The sequence below is a fragment of the Salvelinus sp. IW2-2015 genome, linkage group LG36 (assembly GCF_002910315.2).
Source record: "Salvelinus sp. IW2-2015 linkage group LG36, ASM291031v2, whole genome shotgun sequence".
NCBI lineage: Eukaryota > Metazoa > Chordata > Actinopteri > Salmoniformes > Salmonidae > Salvelinus > Salvelinus sp. IW2-2015.
This window is the reverse complement of record NC_036875.1, coordinates 2,920,856-2,939,799: the sequence shown is the minus strand read 5'-3', so window position 1 is coordinate 2,939,799 and position 18,944 is coordinate 2,920,856. Positions and strand designations below refer to the sequence as shown.

Sequence of the window (18,944 nt, the reverse complement as noted above, 5' to 3'; positions counted from 1 at the left end):
CACATGCACGCTATAAAACCGAAGTAGCGCCATCATTGAAAAACGGACTGGCGGGAAAGCGCACGCCTCCGTTCACTATTCAGTTGCATACAGATTACTTTGTATTTTTTATCCTGCCCATTTGATAATGGGATGTTCTAATTTGACATATTAGTGAAGACCAGATTAAATTAAGTTTAGTCTGATGAGTGAAAATATGATCACTTGATAGAACAGCTGTGCAGCCAGGGAAAAGCATTTTTTTGTGCCATTTTTGTTAAATCATCAATAGCCTATAGTCGCATCATGCAGCCCATGTTTTGATTTTCTAAGACATTCTTATCATTCACAACTGAAGTTGCCAAGTAACTAAGTATAGGACCTGTTTCAAATGATCACTTTTATGCTCAACGTAGCCACTTATGAACACTCTCGCCAGAATGGGAAAATATCCATTTCATTCAGGTAAGTTGAATATCATTGTTCTTACTGTAAAATCATATAATATAAAAAAAATGGCACGGGACCGCTAAGCATGTCTTGTCTGCCAAATGAACAAGCCTATGGCAAGGGGCATAGCCAGGTAACATACAGTAGGCAAACTTGTATTCTGTTCTTCTGAAATACATTTTCTTCGTATCATGTTTCTTTAGACCTGACTAAAATAAATTATGGATTTATTGTGATGGTGTATATTAAATTGATAAATCAGACTTAAAAAAAAAAAAATGTAGATACTCCAAAGGTACGCATCAGCCACTTGGTGTGCATGGAGGCCTAGAGGCTAAACTCGCTTCTGTTAACAGTAATTTACCGTGAGACGAACAGTCTTTTGCATAACAATAACCGGCGGGGGAAAAAATCTCACAACCGGCACAGTAGGTCATCGCATATCACTTAGGATTTTGCCCTATAGTTCAGAATGAACCATATTACAATTACAGTAATCCCTCGTTTATCGCGGGGGTTACGTTCCGAAAATGACCCGCGATAAGTGAAATCCGCGAAATAGAAAACTTTTTTTTTTTTTTTACAATTAGCAACTATTACATGTATACAAATACAGTGACTCACGTGTAGGCCGTTTCGTCGACATTATGGGTTTAGGAGATGTTCGAAATTACAAGATAATTTGGCCAACTTAATGTAAATTTGCCAAGCTGTTTTATGTACGTACACATAACTGCAYGAGACGACAAAATGATAGCACAATTCGTAGCATGTTTTGATACAAGAAGCGGGAGTGAGTTTTTAGCGAATCAGAATGCAGAGCACAATGCACCAAAAAAAAAAAGAAAATGCATTATGAAAATCCGCGAAATAGCGAATCCGCGATAAGTGAACCGCGAAGTGGCGAGGGATCACTGTACTCCTATTTTACTATTGGTCATCTACAGCTGCCCTGTCAGTCAACCAGTAACCATGACAGCAGAACCCTAAAATGTTCCCACCCTTTTTGTCCCTCCATCCATTCCTCTTTCCTTCTCTCAGTATAACAAACCTAGTGATATGGTGGTCCCAGAGATGGTCAACGGTCTCCAGGACAACTTGGATGTGGTGGTCTCCATCGCAGAGAGGCATTATTACAACTGTGACTTCAAAATGTGCTACAAACTCACATCCATGTAAGTTTGATAACTAATCGCTGGCCCACCTTAGCCTTTTAACTAGAAATAAATAGACTGGCTCCTCTGAGATTTATTGGCAGGCTGCTGGTGTTAATCTGCAAAACTAACCTTTTTTGTTTATTACCTCAGTCTAAGTACCCCCCCCCCCAACAGCTAAGCTAATATATGGAATGGTTTTAAGATGGTCATACCAAGGATCATTTAGCTATTTGATTTAGAATTTTAAGACTCCTTCAGGTATAAAAAATATATATATTATTTGATAAAATATTGAATTTGGCCTAACTACTATAGCCCATAGAAGCATTGAATAACACATTCATAAATGACCCCCMAAAAAAACTTACGGTTTTGAAATGTCTGTCCTATATTTAGGAGATATGACATTTTTTGGGGACACACATCTAACACATTTTTGTTGGCACAAAACTACTTCACTTCGTTGGTATGGGTTACTTTCAGACTAGTCTGCAGATGTTAAATCGGCCAAACCTTTTTTTTGTTCATAAGATCTTATACCTTCCTAATATTAAGCTGCACCCCCTTTTGCCCTCAGAACAGCCTCAATTCGTTGGGACATGGACTCTACAAAGTGTCAAGTGTTCCACAGTGATGCTGGCCCATGTTGACTCCATTGCTTCCCACAGTTGTCAAATTTGGTTGGATGTCCTTTGGGTGTTACACCATTCTTGATACACACGGGACACTGTTTAGTGTGGAAAACCCAGCAGCGTGGCAGTTCTTGACTCAAAACGGTGCACCTGGCAACTACTACCATACCCCGTTCAAAGGCACTTCAATCTTTTGTCTTGTCCGTTCACCCTCTGAAATGCACACGCACACAATCCACGTCTCAATTTTCCCAAGGCTTAAAATCCCTTCTTTAACTTGTCTCCTCCCCTTCATCTGCACTGATTTGAAGTGGATTTAACAAGTGACCTAAATAAGGGATCGTGGCTTTCACCTGGTCAGTCTGTCATGGAAAGAACAGGAGTTCTTAATGTGTGGTACACTCAGTGCATGTCTGTTGGAATATTATTCTCTCAGCTCAGTGAAAAGGGTATAAGTTGCATACTTATGTTTTGTTTCTTCAAGGGTGATGGTGAAAGACCCATTCCATGCCAACTGTTTACCTGTTCATATAGGAACACTGGTGGAGCTCAGCAAAGCAAATGGTAATACGGTTGATGCGCTCCTTTTTAAGTGTGTTTATTCATGCATACTCGTGAAAGATAAAATGTACATGTAAATTGTTTGGTGAGAAAAAACATGTACCATGATTCTCTGCTCTTTATTCCCCGACAGAACTGTTCTACCTTTCACACAAGCTTGTGGACTTGTATCCCAACAACCCAGTAAGTATAACCCCTGCTTTATATACCACTACTTTCCTCTGCTATGAGTATACCCGCCACAGGAGGCTGCTGAGGGGAAGACGGCTCATAATAATGGCTGGAGCGGCATCAAACACTTAGAAACCACGTGTTTAATACCGTTCCACTCATCCTGCTACCAGCCATTTCCCTCCTCCCCAATTAAGGTGCCAACAACCTCCTGTGATACCCCTCTATACTTGCATCTTGGCATTGTACATGTCCAAGCTCTGATTGGTACAGTATGTTTTTTTTWATGCATTTAATATTTGACCACTAACCAAATAGTAAGCATTGTTTTCATCCAGGTCTCTTGGTTTGCTGTGGGATGCTACTATCTTATGGTCGGTCACAAAAATGAACACGCTCGTAGATATCTCAGGTACCATGTTCTTATTGCCAGGCCTATTCAATATTCATCAGTCAGATGTTGATATTCCAAATATTTTTATTGGTTCACTTGCTGCTGAATCAAATCTACACATTGGTACTGTATTTAGTACTTTGCAGACTAAAGTTTGGACACACCTACTCATTCAATGGTTTTTCTTTATTTTTACTATTTTCTACATTATAGAATAATAGTGAAGACATTAAAATATGAAATAACACATATGGAATCATGTAGTAACCAAAAAACTGTTAAACAAATCATATATTTGAGATTCTTCAAAGTAGCCACCCTTTGCCTTGATGACAGCTTTGCACACTCTTGGCATTCTCTCAACCAGCTTCACCTGGAATGGTTTTTCAACAGTCTTGAAGGAGTTCCCACATATGCTGAGAACTTGTTGGCTTCTTTTCCTGCACTCTGCGGTCCAACTCATCCCTAACCATCTCAATTGGGTTGAGGCTGGGTAATTGTGGAGGCCAGGTCATCTGATGTAGCACTCCATCATTCTCCTTCTTGGTCAAATAGCCCTTACACAGCCTGGAGGTGTGTTGGGTCATTGTCCTGATAAATAGATTATAGTCCCACTGAGCGCAAATCAGATGGGATGGCGTATGCTGGTTAAGTGTGCTTTGAATTCTAAATAAATCAGACAGTGTCACCAGTAAAGCACCATCACACCTCCTCCTCCATGCTTCACGGTGGTAACCTCACATGCAGGGATCATCCGTTCGCCTACTCTGCGTCCCACAAAGACACGGCTGTTGCAACCAAAAGTCTCAAATTTGGACTCATCAGACCAAAGGTCAGATTTCCACTGGTCTAATGTCCATTGCTCGTGTTTCTTGGCCCAAGCAAGTCTCTTCCTCTTATTGGTGTCCTTTAGTAGGGGATTCTTTGCAGCAATTTGACCATGAAGGCCTGATTTCATGCAGTCTCCTCAGAACAGTTGATGTTGTTTGTTACTTGAATTCTGAAGCATTTATTTGGGCTGCAATTTCTGAGGCTGGTAACTCTTATGAACTTATCCTCTGCACCAGAGTTAACTCTGGGTCTTCTTTCCTGTGTCGGTCCTCATGAGAGCCAGTTCCATCATAGAGCTTGGTTTTTGTGACATTTCTTGAAACATTCCGTATTGACTAACCTTCATGTCGTAAAGTATTGATGGACTGGCGTTTCTCTTTGCTTATTTGAGCTGTTCTTGCCATCATATGGACTTCGTCTTTTACCAAATAGGACTATCTTCTGTATACCACCCCTACCATGTCACAACACAACTGATTGGCTCAAACTTATTAAGAAGGAAAGAAATTCCACAAATTAACTTTTAACAAGGCACACTTGTTATTTGAAATACATTCCAGGTGACTACCTTACTATGCTGGTTGAGAGAATGCCAAGTGTGCGAAGCTGTCATAAAGGCAAAGGGTGGTTACTTTTTTGGTTACTACATGATTCCATAGTTGTAATGTCGTCACTGTTATTCTGCCAATGTAGAAAATATAAAAAAAATAAGAAAAAGCTTGGCATGAGTAGGTGTCAACTTTTGACTGGTACTGTATTACTTACATATTCATAATAATATTTACTCTGCATTATTTCCATGACTGAGTAGAATATCTCTTATTTACACTAACGTCCTAATTCTGTCTCCCGCAGCAAGGCAACAACTCTGGAGCGGACGTACGGCCCGGCATGGATCGCCTACGGTCACTCGTTTGCGGTGGAGAGTGAACACGACCAGGCCATGGCTGCTTACTTCACCGCTGCTCAACTGATGAAGGGGTATGTACTGTTATTGAACCCAGACTCCCCTTCCACACGCTCACATGGACACCCAGATACATCCACAGAACAGGATGTGTGCGAACAAGTTGTGTGTTCAAAGGCATCTTGCTAAAATGGCTAAACACAGGGCTGCCTTGGTCATTGAAAAAAGTGAGAAATGTGCAGTGTCATAAACTGATGCAAATAATACAAATGTTTAACCAGGCAAGTCCGTTAAGAACAAATTCATATTTACAATGACAGCTTACCACGGCCAAACCCTCCCCTAACCCAGACGACGCTGGGCAAATTGTGCGCCGCCCTATGGGACTCCCAATCATGGCCGCTTGTGGTACAGCCCGGGATCGAACCAGGGTCTGTAGTGAAGCCTCTAGCACTGAGATGCAGTGCCTTAGAGCGCTGCGCCACTCGGGAGCCACAAAATAAAATACCTTTATTTGCATGTAACTTGTACTTGCCAACCTTCCTTACCTATTAGAATTGACCCCTAACCTTTGCTCTCATCTCTCCTGTCCAGGTGCCATCTCCCTCTGTTGTACATAGGGCTCGAGTACGGCCTTACTAACAACTCTAAACTGGCCGAGCGCTTCTTCAGCCAAGCCTTGAGCATCGCACCAGAAGACCCCTTTGTCATGCACGAGGTGGCCGTGGTGGCCTTCCAGAACGGAGAGTGCGTAACACGCATAATATTATTTTTGCATGGTCTCTACGCACACTCACAGGGCCCTGCACACCGACACTCCAACACAAACAATCACTCCATCATTTGCTCACACTCATAATATGCAGATACATTTATACTGACTCTACACACACACACACACACATACCCACTCACATCCAATCAGCATATAYGCTGCTGCTATTCTGTTTATCATACAGTTGAAGTCGGAAGTTTACATACACTTAGGTTGGAGTCATTAAAACTCGTTTTTCAACCACTCCACAAATTTCTTGTTAACAAACTATAGTTTTGGCAAGTCGGTTAGGTCATCTACTTTGTGCATGACACAAGTCATTTTTCCAACAATTGTTTACAGGCAGATTATTTCACTTATAATTCACTGTATCACAATGGGTCAGAAGTTTACATACACTAAGTTGACTGTGCCTTTAAACAGTTTGGAAAATTACAGAAAATGTCATGGCTTTAGAAGCTTCTTTTAAGCTAATTGACATAATTTGAGTCAATTGAAGGTGTACCTGTGGATGTATTTCAAGGCCTACCTTCAAACTCACTGCCTCTTTGCTTGACATCATGGGAAAATCAAAAAGGAGATTAGCAAAGACCTCATAAAAAAAATTGTTGACCTCTACAATTCTGGTTCGTCCTTGGGAGCAATTTCCAAACACATGAAGGTACCACGGTCATCTGTACAAACAATAGTACGCATGTATAAACACCATGGGACCACGCAGCCGTCATACCGCTCAGGAATGAGACGCGTTTTGTCTCCTAGAGATGAACGTACTTTTGTGCGAAAAGTGCAAATCAATCACAGAACAACAGCAAAGGACCTTGTGAAGATGGTGGAGGAAGCAGATACTTTTGTATCTATATCCACAGTAAAACAAGTCCTATATTGACATAACCTGAAAGGCCGCTCAGCAAGGAAAAAGCCACTGCTCCAAAACTGGCAGAAAAAAGCCAGACTACGGTTTGCAACTGCACATGGGGACAAAGATCGTACTTTTTGGAGAAATGTCCTCTGGTCTGATGACACAAAAATGGAACTGTTTGGCCACAATGACCATTGTTATGTTTGGAGGGGGAGGCTTGCAAGCTGAAGAACACCATCCCAACTGTGAAGCACGGGGGTGGAAGCATCATGTTGTGGGGGTGCTTTGCTGCAGGAGGGACTGGTGCACTTCACAAAATAGATGGCATCATGAGGTCGGAAAATTGTGGATATTTTCAAGCAACGTCTCAAGGCATCAGTCAGGAAGTTAAAGCTTGGTTGCAAATGGGTCTTCCAAATGAACAATGACCCCAAGCATACATCCAAAGTTGTGGCAAAATGGCTTAAGGACAACGAAGTCAAGGTATTGGAGTGGCCATCACAAAGCCCTGACCTAGAAAATTTGTGTGCAGAACTGAAAACGCGTGTGCGAGCAAGGAGGCTTACAAACCTGACTCAGTTACACCAGCTATGTCAGGAGGAATGGGCCACAATTCACCCAACTTATTGTGGGAAGCTTGTGGAAGGCTACCCAAAATGTTTGACCCAAGTTAAACAATGTAAAGGCAATGCTACCAAATACTAATTGAGTGTATGTAAACTGCTGACCCACTGGGGATGTGATGAAAGAAATAAAAGCTGAAATAAATCATTCTCTTTATTATTCTGACATTTCACATTATTAAAATAAAGTGGTGATCCTACCTGACTTAAGATGGAGTTTTTACTAGGATTAAATGTCAGGAATTTTGAAACAGATTTTAAATGTATTTGGCTAAGGTTTATGTGAACTTCCGACTTCAACTGTATATCCTGATGCCTCGTCACCCTATGCTTGTACATATCTACCACTATCACTCCAATATCCCTTCACATTGTAAATATGGTACTGGAACTGACTGACTCTGTGTGTGTGTGTGTGTGTGTGTGTGTGTGTGTGTGTGTGTGTGTGTGTGTGGTATGCTTGCTTTCTCGTGTTAATTTGATATCTCGTGTGTTTGTGTTTTTAGAATTACATTGTTATTGGGCATTTCACCATACTTTTACATGGGACATAACTTAAGATGATACCAGTATTGCAATATTTTTTCCATGGCAAAAATGAAAAACAAAGACCAATGTCTTTAGTCCTTTATAAACCTGCTGTATGTGTAACATTGGGCTGTTTTCCTGAAGTAGAATTTGCTTCTTGTTTTTCCTTGCCACGATACTAACGAGTGTCGCGATACTGGTATCATCCTGGCCCGAACACATACTGGGATAATGTGTATTTCTACTCACACACAGAGAAAACGTACGCGCACATGCACCCGAAATATGATGTGTAACACACTAGAATACCTCCACGTGCACACATTTGGCTGAGTACTTTTCCTTTTGTGAGGGTCGCGACGACATCTTTGCCGGAAATCTGAACTTCGAACTCTTACAGACGCCGCTGACCAAATTACGTATGATTTTACTTCTGGGTTAACAGAGATTAGGTTGTGACTAGAAACGTGGGTCCTGTCTATTTAGTCGGGAAAAGATTATCCAACAGCTGTACCTGGCAATGTGTCCACCATAGTTGCTGGAACTGTGCCGGAAAGGACCATTTGAAAAGACAATCTGAGCTAGCACAGTACTGTTCAGGCTGACACGACGACGCGTGAAAGATACTATTGCCTTATTTTTGTTTATTTATTCATGTGTGGATTTTGCTGAAATGTCTTCGATTCTTCCCTTTTCAGCTGGAAAACAGCCGAGAAGTTGTTCCTGGATGCCATGAACAAGATCAAAGCCATTGGGAACGAGGTAGCTGGTCATTTCAATCGAGTGCCACGTATCATGCTCCAATCTTTTAAGTTTTGGGACTTCTTAATCATTAATCATATTTAATCATACGATCATACAACATTTTCCATGCATGGACTACCAACTGGGTTCACTTTGACCCCAAGAAGAAACTATTTTGGGGGGGGGGGGAAGCAACAATCAAAATGTTAACATTACTACATGTCTTATACTGTTTTAATCAGAATAAAGTTTTCTGGAGAATCAAAATTACCAAAAGACTTTTAGCACAATTACAGTTCATTTGCATAGTCTGTAAAACAAAAATATACATTTTCCCCATTTTAAGTAATGTAATGTCCCATGTACAAGTATGGTGAAATGCCCAATAACAATGTAATACTAAAAACACTAGAAATAAAATTAACACGAGAAAGCAAGCATACCACACACACACACACACACACACAGGGTCAGTCAGTTCCGGTACCATATTTACAATGTGCAGGGATATTGGAGTGATAGTGGTAGATATGTATAAGCATAAGGTGACGAGGCATCAGGATATATGATAAACAGAGTAGCAGGTATATGCTGATTTAATGTGAGTGGGTATGCGTGTGTGTGTAGTCAGTATATTTGTGTGTGAGCAAATGATGGAGTGATTGTGTTGGAGTGTCAGTGTGCAGGGCCCTGTGAGTGTGCATAGAGACCATGCAAAAAATAATATTTAGAGTTTAACTTCAGTTTAGAGTTGTTAGTAAGGCCGTACTCCAGCCCTATGTACAACAGAGGGAGATGGCACCTGGACAGGAGAGATGAGAGCAAAGGTTAGGGATCAATTCTAATAGGTAAGGAAGGTTGGCAAGTACAAGTTACATGCTAATAAAGGTATTTTATTTTGTGGCTCCCGAGTGGCGCAGCGCTCTAAGGCACTGCATCTCAGTGCTAGAGGCTTCACTACAGACCCTGGTTMGATCCCGGGCTGTACCACAACCGGCCATGATCGGGAGTCCCATAGGGCGGCGCACAATTGGCCCAGCGTCGTCTGGTTTAGGGGAGGGTTTGGCCGTGGTAGGCTGTCATTGTAAATATGAATTTGTTCTTAAMGGACTTGCCTAGTTAAATAAAGGTTCAAATTTTTAGAATACACATGATTTGAGCACTGTGTTCATGTAGCTGGTTTCTGTATTAGTTCTACCAAGTATTTTTAGTACTGACACTTACTTTCAAGGTAAAATAGAATTTTGTTCATGGTTATACTTATAACCATAGGCGTACATTTATTAAGAACACATTTTTATTTTCAATGACTGCCTAGGAACAGTGGGTTAACTGCCTTGTTCAGGGGCAGAATGACAGATTTTTACCTTGTCAGCTCGGGGATTCGATCTTGCAACCTTTCGGTTACTATTCCAACACTAACMACTAGGTTACATAAGGTGCATTATCTGCAGGTGTTCTGTCGATCTAGTCAAAATCACGTATACAGGTCCCCTTTCACCCTCTGGTGGTATGGATATATTATTTAGTCCCCAGAGAATCCTGGATTCAAATAAAGATGTGTTTTCAGATTAGTGCTATGGGGTTATATCTTGTTATTATGTCTCCGGAGAAACCTAGATTCAAATAATATCTGTGTCATTACTATAGTCCGATTTCTATTATTTATTTTTTTGGGGGGGGGACATGGGACAAAATGACCCTAAAGGTCTTGAATATTTAAAAAGTCTATATTGATACAGAAACATATTATTTAGATTTGTTAATAACTAGGTCAATTTTAGGAATTGAATAAACCACCGTTTGGTTACCAGTCGATAGTATGAGGGTTAAGAACTGGCAGCCTGTATCGTTGAGTTGTAAGATTCATTTGAAGAGTTATGTTCAATGCAATCATTCCTTTTTTTGCCATGATTTTAAGCTTTTTTTTATTTTTATCAGGTGACCGTGGACAAGTGGGAGCCTCTCCTGAACAACCTGGGTCACGTTTGTCGAAAACTGAAGTGAGTACGAATCCTCCTGGGTGTTGTCCATGTGCAACATGTGGAAGGTGTTGGTTAGATATCCACCTTTTGTGATATGGATGAAGCCTGAGCTGAAATGTGGAGCTAACTGAAGCTAGCTAGCTTTAGCTAATCCATAATATTTATAGCTGGCTTTGTGACATACACATTTTGAGGTGATGGAACTGAACAGAATGGAAGTTCTGACTGGCATATCTCTATTTCTCCTATGACGCCATCGTTGTAATTTCCTTGTTCTCATCACACTTATGGGATGGGGAGGCAGGCATTTATCTATTGTCTTCCAGGTACCACATTAAAGGACAGGGATCCAAAATTAACCTGAGTGATATTTCAGGTGGAGCGCCTGAGGCGATGATAGGACCTCTCTCTCTCTGACTATTTTCAGAGAGACGCACTTGCTCTCCCCAGTCCTTCTGTACAAGTAGGTCTCTAATTGAGTATTCATGCACAGATCTGTTCATGAATAATGCGTAGGAGCCACTCAGCAGATCTAGAGAGAGGCTTTGCGGTACAAGTGGAGGTTTTGAAAAGGTTTGGGTACTTTTTATGTAAAGGGCAATCTTTGGTAATCTGCACCTTGTTTTTTTGTTTTTATTTTAATAAAGGCTTCTTAACTGAACTGCTGTGTGTACTGACCAATTGATTGAATCAGTTTAAGTCAAACCCCTGCGAATGACATACACATGGTTCAGTATTTGATTTGTACAAAACATGATGGGGTGTTTTCCGATGTGGTGAATTTGAAAACTACTACTATTTGGACACATGTCTAAGGGAGGAAGTTTTTGGATCTTTGAACACACCACAGGGGGCTGCTGAGGGGAGGAACGGCTCATAATAATGTCTGGAACGCTATCAAACACATGGTTCCACCTATTCTGCTCCAGCCATTACCTGGAGCCCATCTGCCACAATTAAGGTGCCACCAACATCCCGTGGAACACACCCAGACCAGGCAGAGCTCTAGATTGGCTCTGGGAGAACTGTCTGATTTGGTTGTTTTGTTCTGTCCTCCGATAGGAAGTATGACCAGGCGTTGGAGTACCACCGGCAGGCCCTGGTTCTCATCCCTCAGCACGCCTCAACCTACTCGGTCATTGGATATGTGCACAGCCTCATGGGAGACTTCGAGAGCGCCATCGACTACTTTCACACGGTACTGGTTATTCCGTTTTTGGGTGTTTTTTGTCCCTTTATTTAAATGTTAAATCCATTGACATGGATCCATTGACATGACCATGTGATTAGTTGAATAAATATTGCTATTCATTTTTTGTATGTCATTACAACAATTGAGTTCTGCTTCTTCCTGACAGGCACTCGGTCTTAAAAGAGATGACACGTTTTCTGTGACTATGCTCGGCCACTGCATTGAGATGTACATTGGAGACACGGATGCCTACATAGGTCAAACTTCCTACATGGGTAAAACTACTTTGCCACCCATGTTAGAACACATATACAATCAAAAAAATWATAGTATTTGTTATATTTTTAACAATGAACATCAGACTTGATACAAGGCAACTGTTGATTTTCTGTTTTCTGTTTTGCTTTTTCCTAGTCTAGTTGCTGGCGTGTGCCTTGCTGGTGAATTACATGTGTAAAAGGGGCAGTGCAGCTAAAAATGTGATATTTCCACACTATAGCTGGTTTAATATCCAATTGGCGAACAGATTTTCGTGTGGATATTGTAAAATCTACATGCATTTTTCAAACCATAGATGTTTTCATAAAAGGCTGTGCCTGATGTAGTGCACATAAAATTACTTTTGTGGTGAAATACCCATGTAGTTAATGGATTTCCATCACATTTTTTTCACAAAAAATGTTGCGTTATATAGCGTATTGGCACGTGGGATCTAGCCAACAGCTCGCAGATACAGTGCGGGTATAGCCTAAATGATGAGATTATTATGAACAAAAGAGAGATTATTTTTGCCAAACGGCAGACGAGCATAATGTCACCAGAAGAAGAACCTCRATATTTATTTGGAAAGGAGCATCACGGTCCCCACCGTGCACTTTCGCCACCCTGTGAAGTTCATCATAACTAATTGAATCTGTAGCCAAATAACCTGCATGCTTTCCTGAGTCGTAGTGGGAGGAACGCACCATATCATCACGTGACTCCAAGTTTACTTTGATATCATGGTTATTATAAACTCAGAAAAAGAAACTTCCTCTGTCAACTGCGTTTATTTTCAGCAAACTTAACATGTAAATATTTGTATGAACATAACAAGATTCAACAACTGAGACATAAACTGAACAAGTTCCACAGACATGGAATAATGTGTCCCTGAACAAAGGGGGGGTCAAAATCAAAAGTAACAGTCAGTATCTGGTGTGGCCACCAGGTGCATTAAGTACTGCAGTGCATCTCCTCATGTGAGATGTTATCCCACTCTTCCACCAAGGCATCTGCAAGTGTCCGGACATTTCTGGGGGGAATGGCCCTAGCCCTCACCCTCCGATCCAACAGGTCCCAGACGTGCTCAATGGGATTGATATCCGGGCTCTTCGCTGGCCATGGCAGAACATTCCTGTCACGCACAGAACGAACAATATGGCTGGTGGCATTGTCATGCTGGAGGGTCATGTCAGGATGAGCCTGCAGGAAGGGTACCACATGAGGGAGGAGGATGTCTTCCCTGTAACGCACAGCATTGAGATTGACTGCAATGACAACAAGCTCAGTCCGATCATGCTGTGACACACCGCCCCAGACCATGACGGACCCTCCACCTCCAAATCGATCCCGCTCCAGAGTACAGGCCTCGGCGTAACGCTCATTCCTTCGACGATAAACGCGAATCCGACCATCACCCCTCGACTCGCCAGTGAAGAGCACTTTTTGCCAGTCTTGTCTGGTCCAGTGATGGTGGGTTTGTGCCCATAGGCGACGTTGCCGGTGATGTCTGATGAGGACCTGCCTTACAACAGGCCTACAAGCCCTCAGTCCAGCCTCTCTCAACCTATTGTGGACAGTCTGAGCACTGATGGAGGGATTGTGCGTTCCTATGTAACTCAGGCAGTTGTTGTTGCCATCCTGTACCTGTCCCACAGGTGTGATGTTCGGATGTACCGTTCCTGTGCAGGTGTTGTTACACGTGGTCTTCCACTGCGAGGATGGTCAGCTGTCCGTCCTGTCTCCCTGTCTTAGGCATCTCACAGTACGGACATTGCAATTTATTGCCCTGGCCACATCTGCAGTCCTCATGCCTCCTTGCAGCATGCCTAAGGCATGTTCACCCAGATGAGCACGGACCCTGGGCATTTTTCTTTTGGTGTTTTTCCGAGTCAGTAGAAAGGCCTCTTTTTAGTGTCCAAAGGTTTCATAACTGTGACCTCTAAGCTGTTAGTGTCTTAACGACCGTTCCACAGGTGCATGTTCATTAATTGTTTATGGTTCATTGAACAAGCATGGGAAACAGTGTTTAAACTCTTTACAATGAAGATATTTGGATTTTTACTAATTATCTTTGAAAGACAGGGTCCAGAAAAAGGGACATTTCTTTTTTGCTGAGTTTATATACAGTCATTAGTAACAGCTCTGTATGGCTGACATCCATGAAGGTGCTGGAAAACGCGGAGCTAGAGGAATACAACTTTGTAACATTTACACTATATATATATATATAAAAGTATGGACACTCCTTCAAATTTTGGATTTGGCTATTTCAGCCAAACCCGTTGCTGACAGGTGTATAAAATCGAGCACACAGCCATGATATCTCCATAGACAAACATTGTCGGTAGGATGGAGCTCAGTGACTTTCAATGCGTTACCGTCATAGGATGCCAACTTAGTTTGTCAAATTTCTGCCTTGCTAGAGCTGCCCCGGTCAACTGTAAGTGCTGTTATTGTGATGGGGAATTGTCTAGGAGCAAAAACAGCTCAGCCGCGACGTGGTAGGCCACACAAGCTCACAGAACAAGACCACCGAGCGCATAGTGTGTAAAATATTTTTAAGTGTCTCCTCGGTTGCAATACTCACTACTAGTTCCAAACAGCCTCTGGAAGCAATGTCAGCACAATAGCTGTTCGTTGGGAGCTTTATGGAATGGGTTTGCATGGCTGAGCAACCGCACACAAGGCTAAGATCACCATGCGCAATTCAAAGCATCGGCTGGAGTGGCGTAAAGTGCGCCGCCATTGAACTCTGGAGCAGTGGCAACGCGTTGTCTGGTGTGATAAATCATGCTTCACCATCTAGCAGTCCAATGGACGAATCTGGGTTTGGTGGATGCCCCAATGCATAGTGCCAACTGTAATGTTTTGTGGGGGAGGAATAATGATTTGTGGAGGTTTTTCATGGTTCGGGCTAGGCCCCTTAGTTCCAGTGACGGGAAATCTTAACRCTACCGCATACAATGACATTATATACGATTCTGTCCTTCCAACYTTTTGGCAACAGTTTGGGGAAGGCCCTTTCCTGTTTCAGCATGACAATGCCCCCGTGCACAAGGCGAGGTCCAAACAGAAATGGGTTGTCGAGATCGGTGTGGAAGTACTTGACTGGCCKGCACAGAGCCCTGACCTCAACCCCATTGAACACATTTGGGATGAATTGGAACGCCACTGCGAGCCAGGCCTAATCACCCAAAACCTCACTAATGCTCTTGTGGCTGATTGGAGGCAAGTCCCCGCAGCAATATTCCAACATCTAGTGGAAAAGCCTTCCCAGAAAAGTGGAGGCTGTTATAGCAGCAAAGGGGGGGACCAACTCCACACTAATACACATGGTTTTGGATTGAGATGTTCGACAAGCAGTTGTCTACATACTTTTTGATCATACAGTTTAGCTAGAATATGGCTAACAATTATAAATGATCAAGGCAAGCTAGCACATGATGGAAGGTTGCAGGGAGTTTTAACTTGGGATAACTGGTGATATATATACAATCGCCATAATACGGTCAGATATTATGACATATAGAAGAAATACTTGTGTTTTCATAAACGCACACGACTTCAAAATATAGGGAAAGAACACTGGATAATGTTCGAAAGGTGCTGTAGTGTAGCTGCGCTGGAATCTGAAGTATAGAGAGCATTTTGTGTGTGTGCGCAGACTTTCACCAATGCGATGCCACAGCTGATGACTGAGGGAGCAGGGAGTTCTTCACAGACCGACTATAAGAATGAGGTAGCTAAGACTTGAACACTGGTACAATTCAGCATTTTAATGGTAATGTGTCTTTCAGGGACGGACATAAAGGACAAGGTCCGTGGGACGCTGAGCACGCCGGTGTTGATGAAGATGCTGAACATGTCAACGGAACCCAGTGACGCTCGAGCCACGCCACTTCTGGAGGAGAGCGGCATCGTGGTCCTAGAGACGTTGCCGTCCAATCAGGACAAGGYCTCGTTGGACACGCCCCTACGGCGCTCGCTGCCCCTGGAATGTGACATGTACGAGAGCGACATGATGCTTGAGACCTCGATGTCGGACACCAGCACGTAATGTCACTGATGACATGATCGTCGTCGTGACCAGTTGTGGGACCAATTCCAAACCAGTCCTTTGGCACTTATCTTTAGGTTTCTTGTCGACTTCCCCTCTTTGGGATTTGAAATGATTGGATTGGTGTAGCTTAAGCGGTGGGAAACAACCTGGATATAGCATAATAGAATGTAAGGCAGAGCTTTTAGCATAAGTTTGAGCTCTATTCCAATTGGTTTTCTACCATATAGTAAAATAAAAATGTTGCGCCTGAATTAATATTGCTCCCAGTAATCCACTATTTTCAGATTCCCAAGGGGAAGTTGACAAGGGCCCAGGGATGTGGGGTGAGTGATTTGGTTTGGAATAGAGGCTCAGGTGGGTAGTTTGAAGAAGTGGGGAAAGCAGAGACATTTGTCCTCGGATGCTGCTGCATTCATTCCGTTCAGTCAAGCAACACCTTTTGAGCTCTAACTGACTCTGTGTCCCATATCCCTGCCTCCTAGCAGGAACATGTGGGACGCTTACCTGTGGATTTTTACCTTGAATAAAGAAAACTGTCTGAATGCCAGAACTTTTTGATGAAAATATTATTGGTAATTCTTACAATAAACCATACATTTTATCTTTTTATATTAATTTCTGTGTTCATTGTAATCCTGGCAAGCTTTGTCTCTTGGTAGTAATAATCRAGAGCGTTGACGGGGAGATGATCTCATGTTATCAATTGTCCCTTCACTGTTAAATTCAGAAACAAAAATACTTCCGTAATAACACTCAGGTATGTCAGTCATGAAAATACAAAGCATTGAGAGGTGAGGTTTGTCAACAGACCCCAGAATTTTAATCTTCCCCTAGTGTTATTGATACGGTAATTATACAGTACATTGTGTCAACCTATTTGCGTTATCCATATTGTGTAATTACGCAACACCTACATGGCTACATCAATTTGATGGTAGAAACTCAATCTCATTGGAAGTCAACGCACTACACATTATGCACAGCCCCCTTGAACTTCATAAATAATGGTTGATGGGAGTTCCGCAGAGACGCACAAACAACAGAAGCTCGGACAGAGACGAATGCATAATGGAATCGAATAGAAACTAAATCAATGGTTCCTGTTCCAAGTAATGATCTTGGTCGATAAACAAGTGGGCAGTCATTTTTTCCCATTCATTTCAAGCAGCCAAGCCCAATGATTGTCAGTGATAAGCGCACCATGCCCTTATTTGGTCCCTACTTAACCACTTCCTCCACATCTTGTGTGTCCTCACCATCGACGAAAGTAATGCTCAGTGTGTTTGTTTTACATCTCAAGAGCTGTCAGGATATAGTGCTCAAGCCTACTCACACAGCCATGTAATCGAGAAAAGCATGTTTTGGGGGTCTTTGTGTCACAGTCTTTTTGGAGAACCAAGGCAAAATGTCAAACACACACACACACACACACACACACTTTAAAGGTCAGATGGAAGGGAGGGGTGATGTTTAATGTATGATATTTCTCCTTGTGCTGCTTCAAATGAGGGCTGGCTACTACTCCCCTCGATCGTCTTCCTGACGACTAAAGCAAGGATTCTAGCTGCGCCCCTGACAACCACCAGAGTCCTCACTCTCAACTACTCCACGTATCCCTCTCTCTATCCCCTCTCACACACAGACACACCTATAACACTCACCCACTCCACTCTACTAGCCTCCCTCTCTCTCTTTCACCCTCTCTCCTCCCCCACTCAGTCTCTCAGCAGAACACATGCAGTGAGTGCTCTTTTCCTCATGGAGTATAGCAGCAGCAAGCCGGGGTAGTGATGGGCTGCACGCCGTCTAAGTCCTCCATCACCTACACCCAGGAGAGGGTGTGTCGGGATTTGGACACCTGCTCCACCTTCGTCCCCAGTCTCAAGAGTTCCGTGTCTACCCCAGAGAGACCCTCGCCTCAGCTCTGTGTGGAGACCAGCAGCGGCAAACAGACCTTCCTCAGTGGTGAGAGAGGATTGTCACTCAATGACTTTATCTGAAGGTTTGGGGAAATAGAGTATATGTAACGGGGGGCAATATACTATAAGTAGCCACCAGTCACATGTTGATGCTTCTCATGGTATCTCAAAGTACTTAAAGAGCATTGTAAGGGCATAATGCACCCTATTTTGTATTGCAGCATTGTTAATTGTAATTTATTGGTGTCTTAAAATATATCGTGTTTAGGCTAATGTGTTATGGTATTAGTAGCTCAAATAAAATCCAGTTAAAAGGCTAGGACACATGAATGTAAATTAATTGCCAGTGCAGACACCTGTGAGTGGTCACTTTGCTATGGTGATTACTGTTAATCTCCTTTATACGCAGTTCCGTACCGTGACAGCTATGGGCGATCTATAAGCCAGCCTTCCAGCCCGGACGCGTGGAGCACTTTCACCACTGCAACCACCGCCAGCCCTCTCTGCCTGCCACACTCCATCCTCAAGCCAAGCTGCAGCGAGAGAGACAGCGACTCTGACGGGGATGAGACTCCCACATGCGGCTAGAGGTGACGGACAATCTGCGGAGACAGATTTGCGTCTATACTATAGAACTCTGCAAGCAAAATTAAGTGCATGGCTGGTGCACTGAGGTCCAATTCTTTAAGAAAAGTAGTTTCTGAAGAACTTTGAGAATGTTGATTTCCCTTATGAATGTCACTGAAGTTATCCTTCATTGCCAGGAATGTCTCGAAAGGACACAGCATTTCTTAAAACACTTTATTAAAGGCCCAAATGTAGCTGTTTTTACTTCAATATCAAATAATTTCTGGGTAAAAATTAAGTCCCTTACTGTAATTGAAAACTATCAAAATGTTCTAAAAGAAAC

General features: G+C 42.6%; 1 protein-coding gene across 1 annotated transcript in view; it reads left to right on the top strand.

The window, feature by feature from the left end:
- LOC111959659 (cell division cycle protein 16 homolog) overlaps window positions 1-16,724 on the top strand; it is a 30,390-nt gene extending 13,666 nt beyond the window's left edge. Inside the window, exons 8-18 of the mRNA XM_023981390.2 lie at window positions 1,471-1,604; window positions 2,703-2,782; window positions 2,913-2,962; window positions 3,289-3,362; window positions 5,031-5,156; window positions 5,677-5,829; window positions 8,569-8,632; window positions 10,556-10,617; window positions 11,662-11,797; window positions 11,958-12,066; window positions 15,853-16,724. Coding sequence (XP_023837158.1) covers window positions 1,471-1,604; window positions 2,703-2,782; window positions 2,913-2,962; window positions 3,289-3,362; window positions 5,031-5,156; window positions 5,677-5,829; window positions 8,569-8,632; window positions 10,556-10,617; window positions 11,662-11,797; window positions 11,958-12,066; window positions 15,853-16,112 — 1,248 coding nt within the window. The 3' untranslated portion in view covers window positions 16,113-16,724. The remainder of the gene's footprint in view (window positions 1-1,470; window positions 1,605-2,702; window positions 2,783-2,912; window positions 2,963-3,288; window positions 3,363-5,030; window positions 5,157-5,676; window positions 5,830-8,568; window positions 8,633-10,555; window positions 10,618-11,661; window positions 11,798-11,957; window positions 12,067-15,852) is intronic.
- The last annotated feature ends 2,220 nt before the right edge of the window (window positions 16,725-18,944 follow it).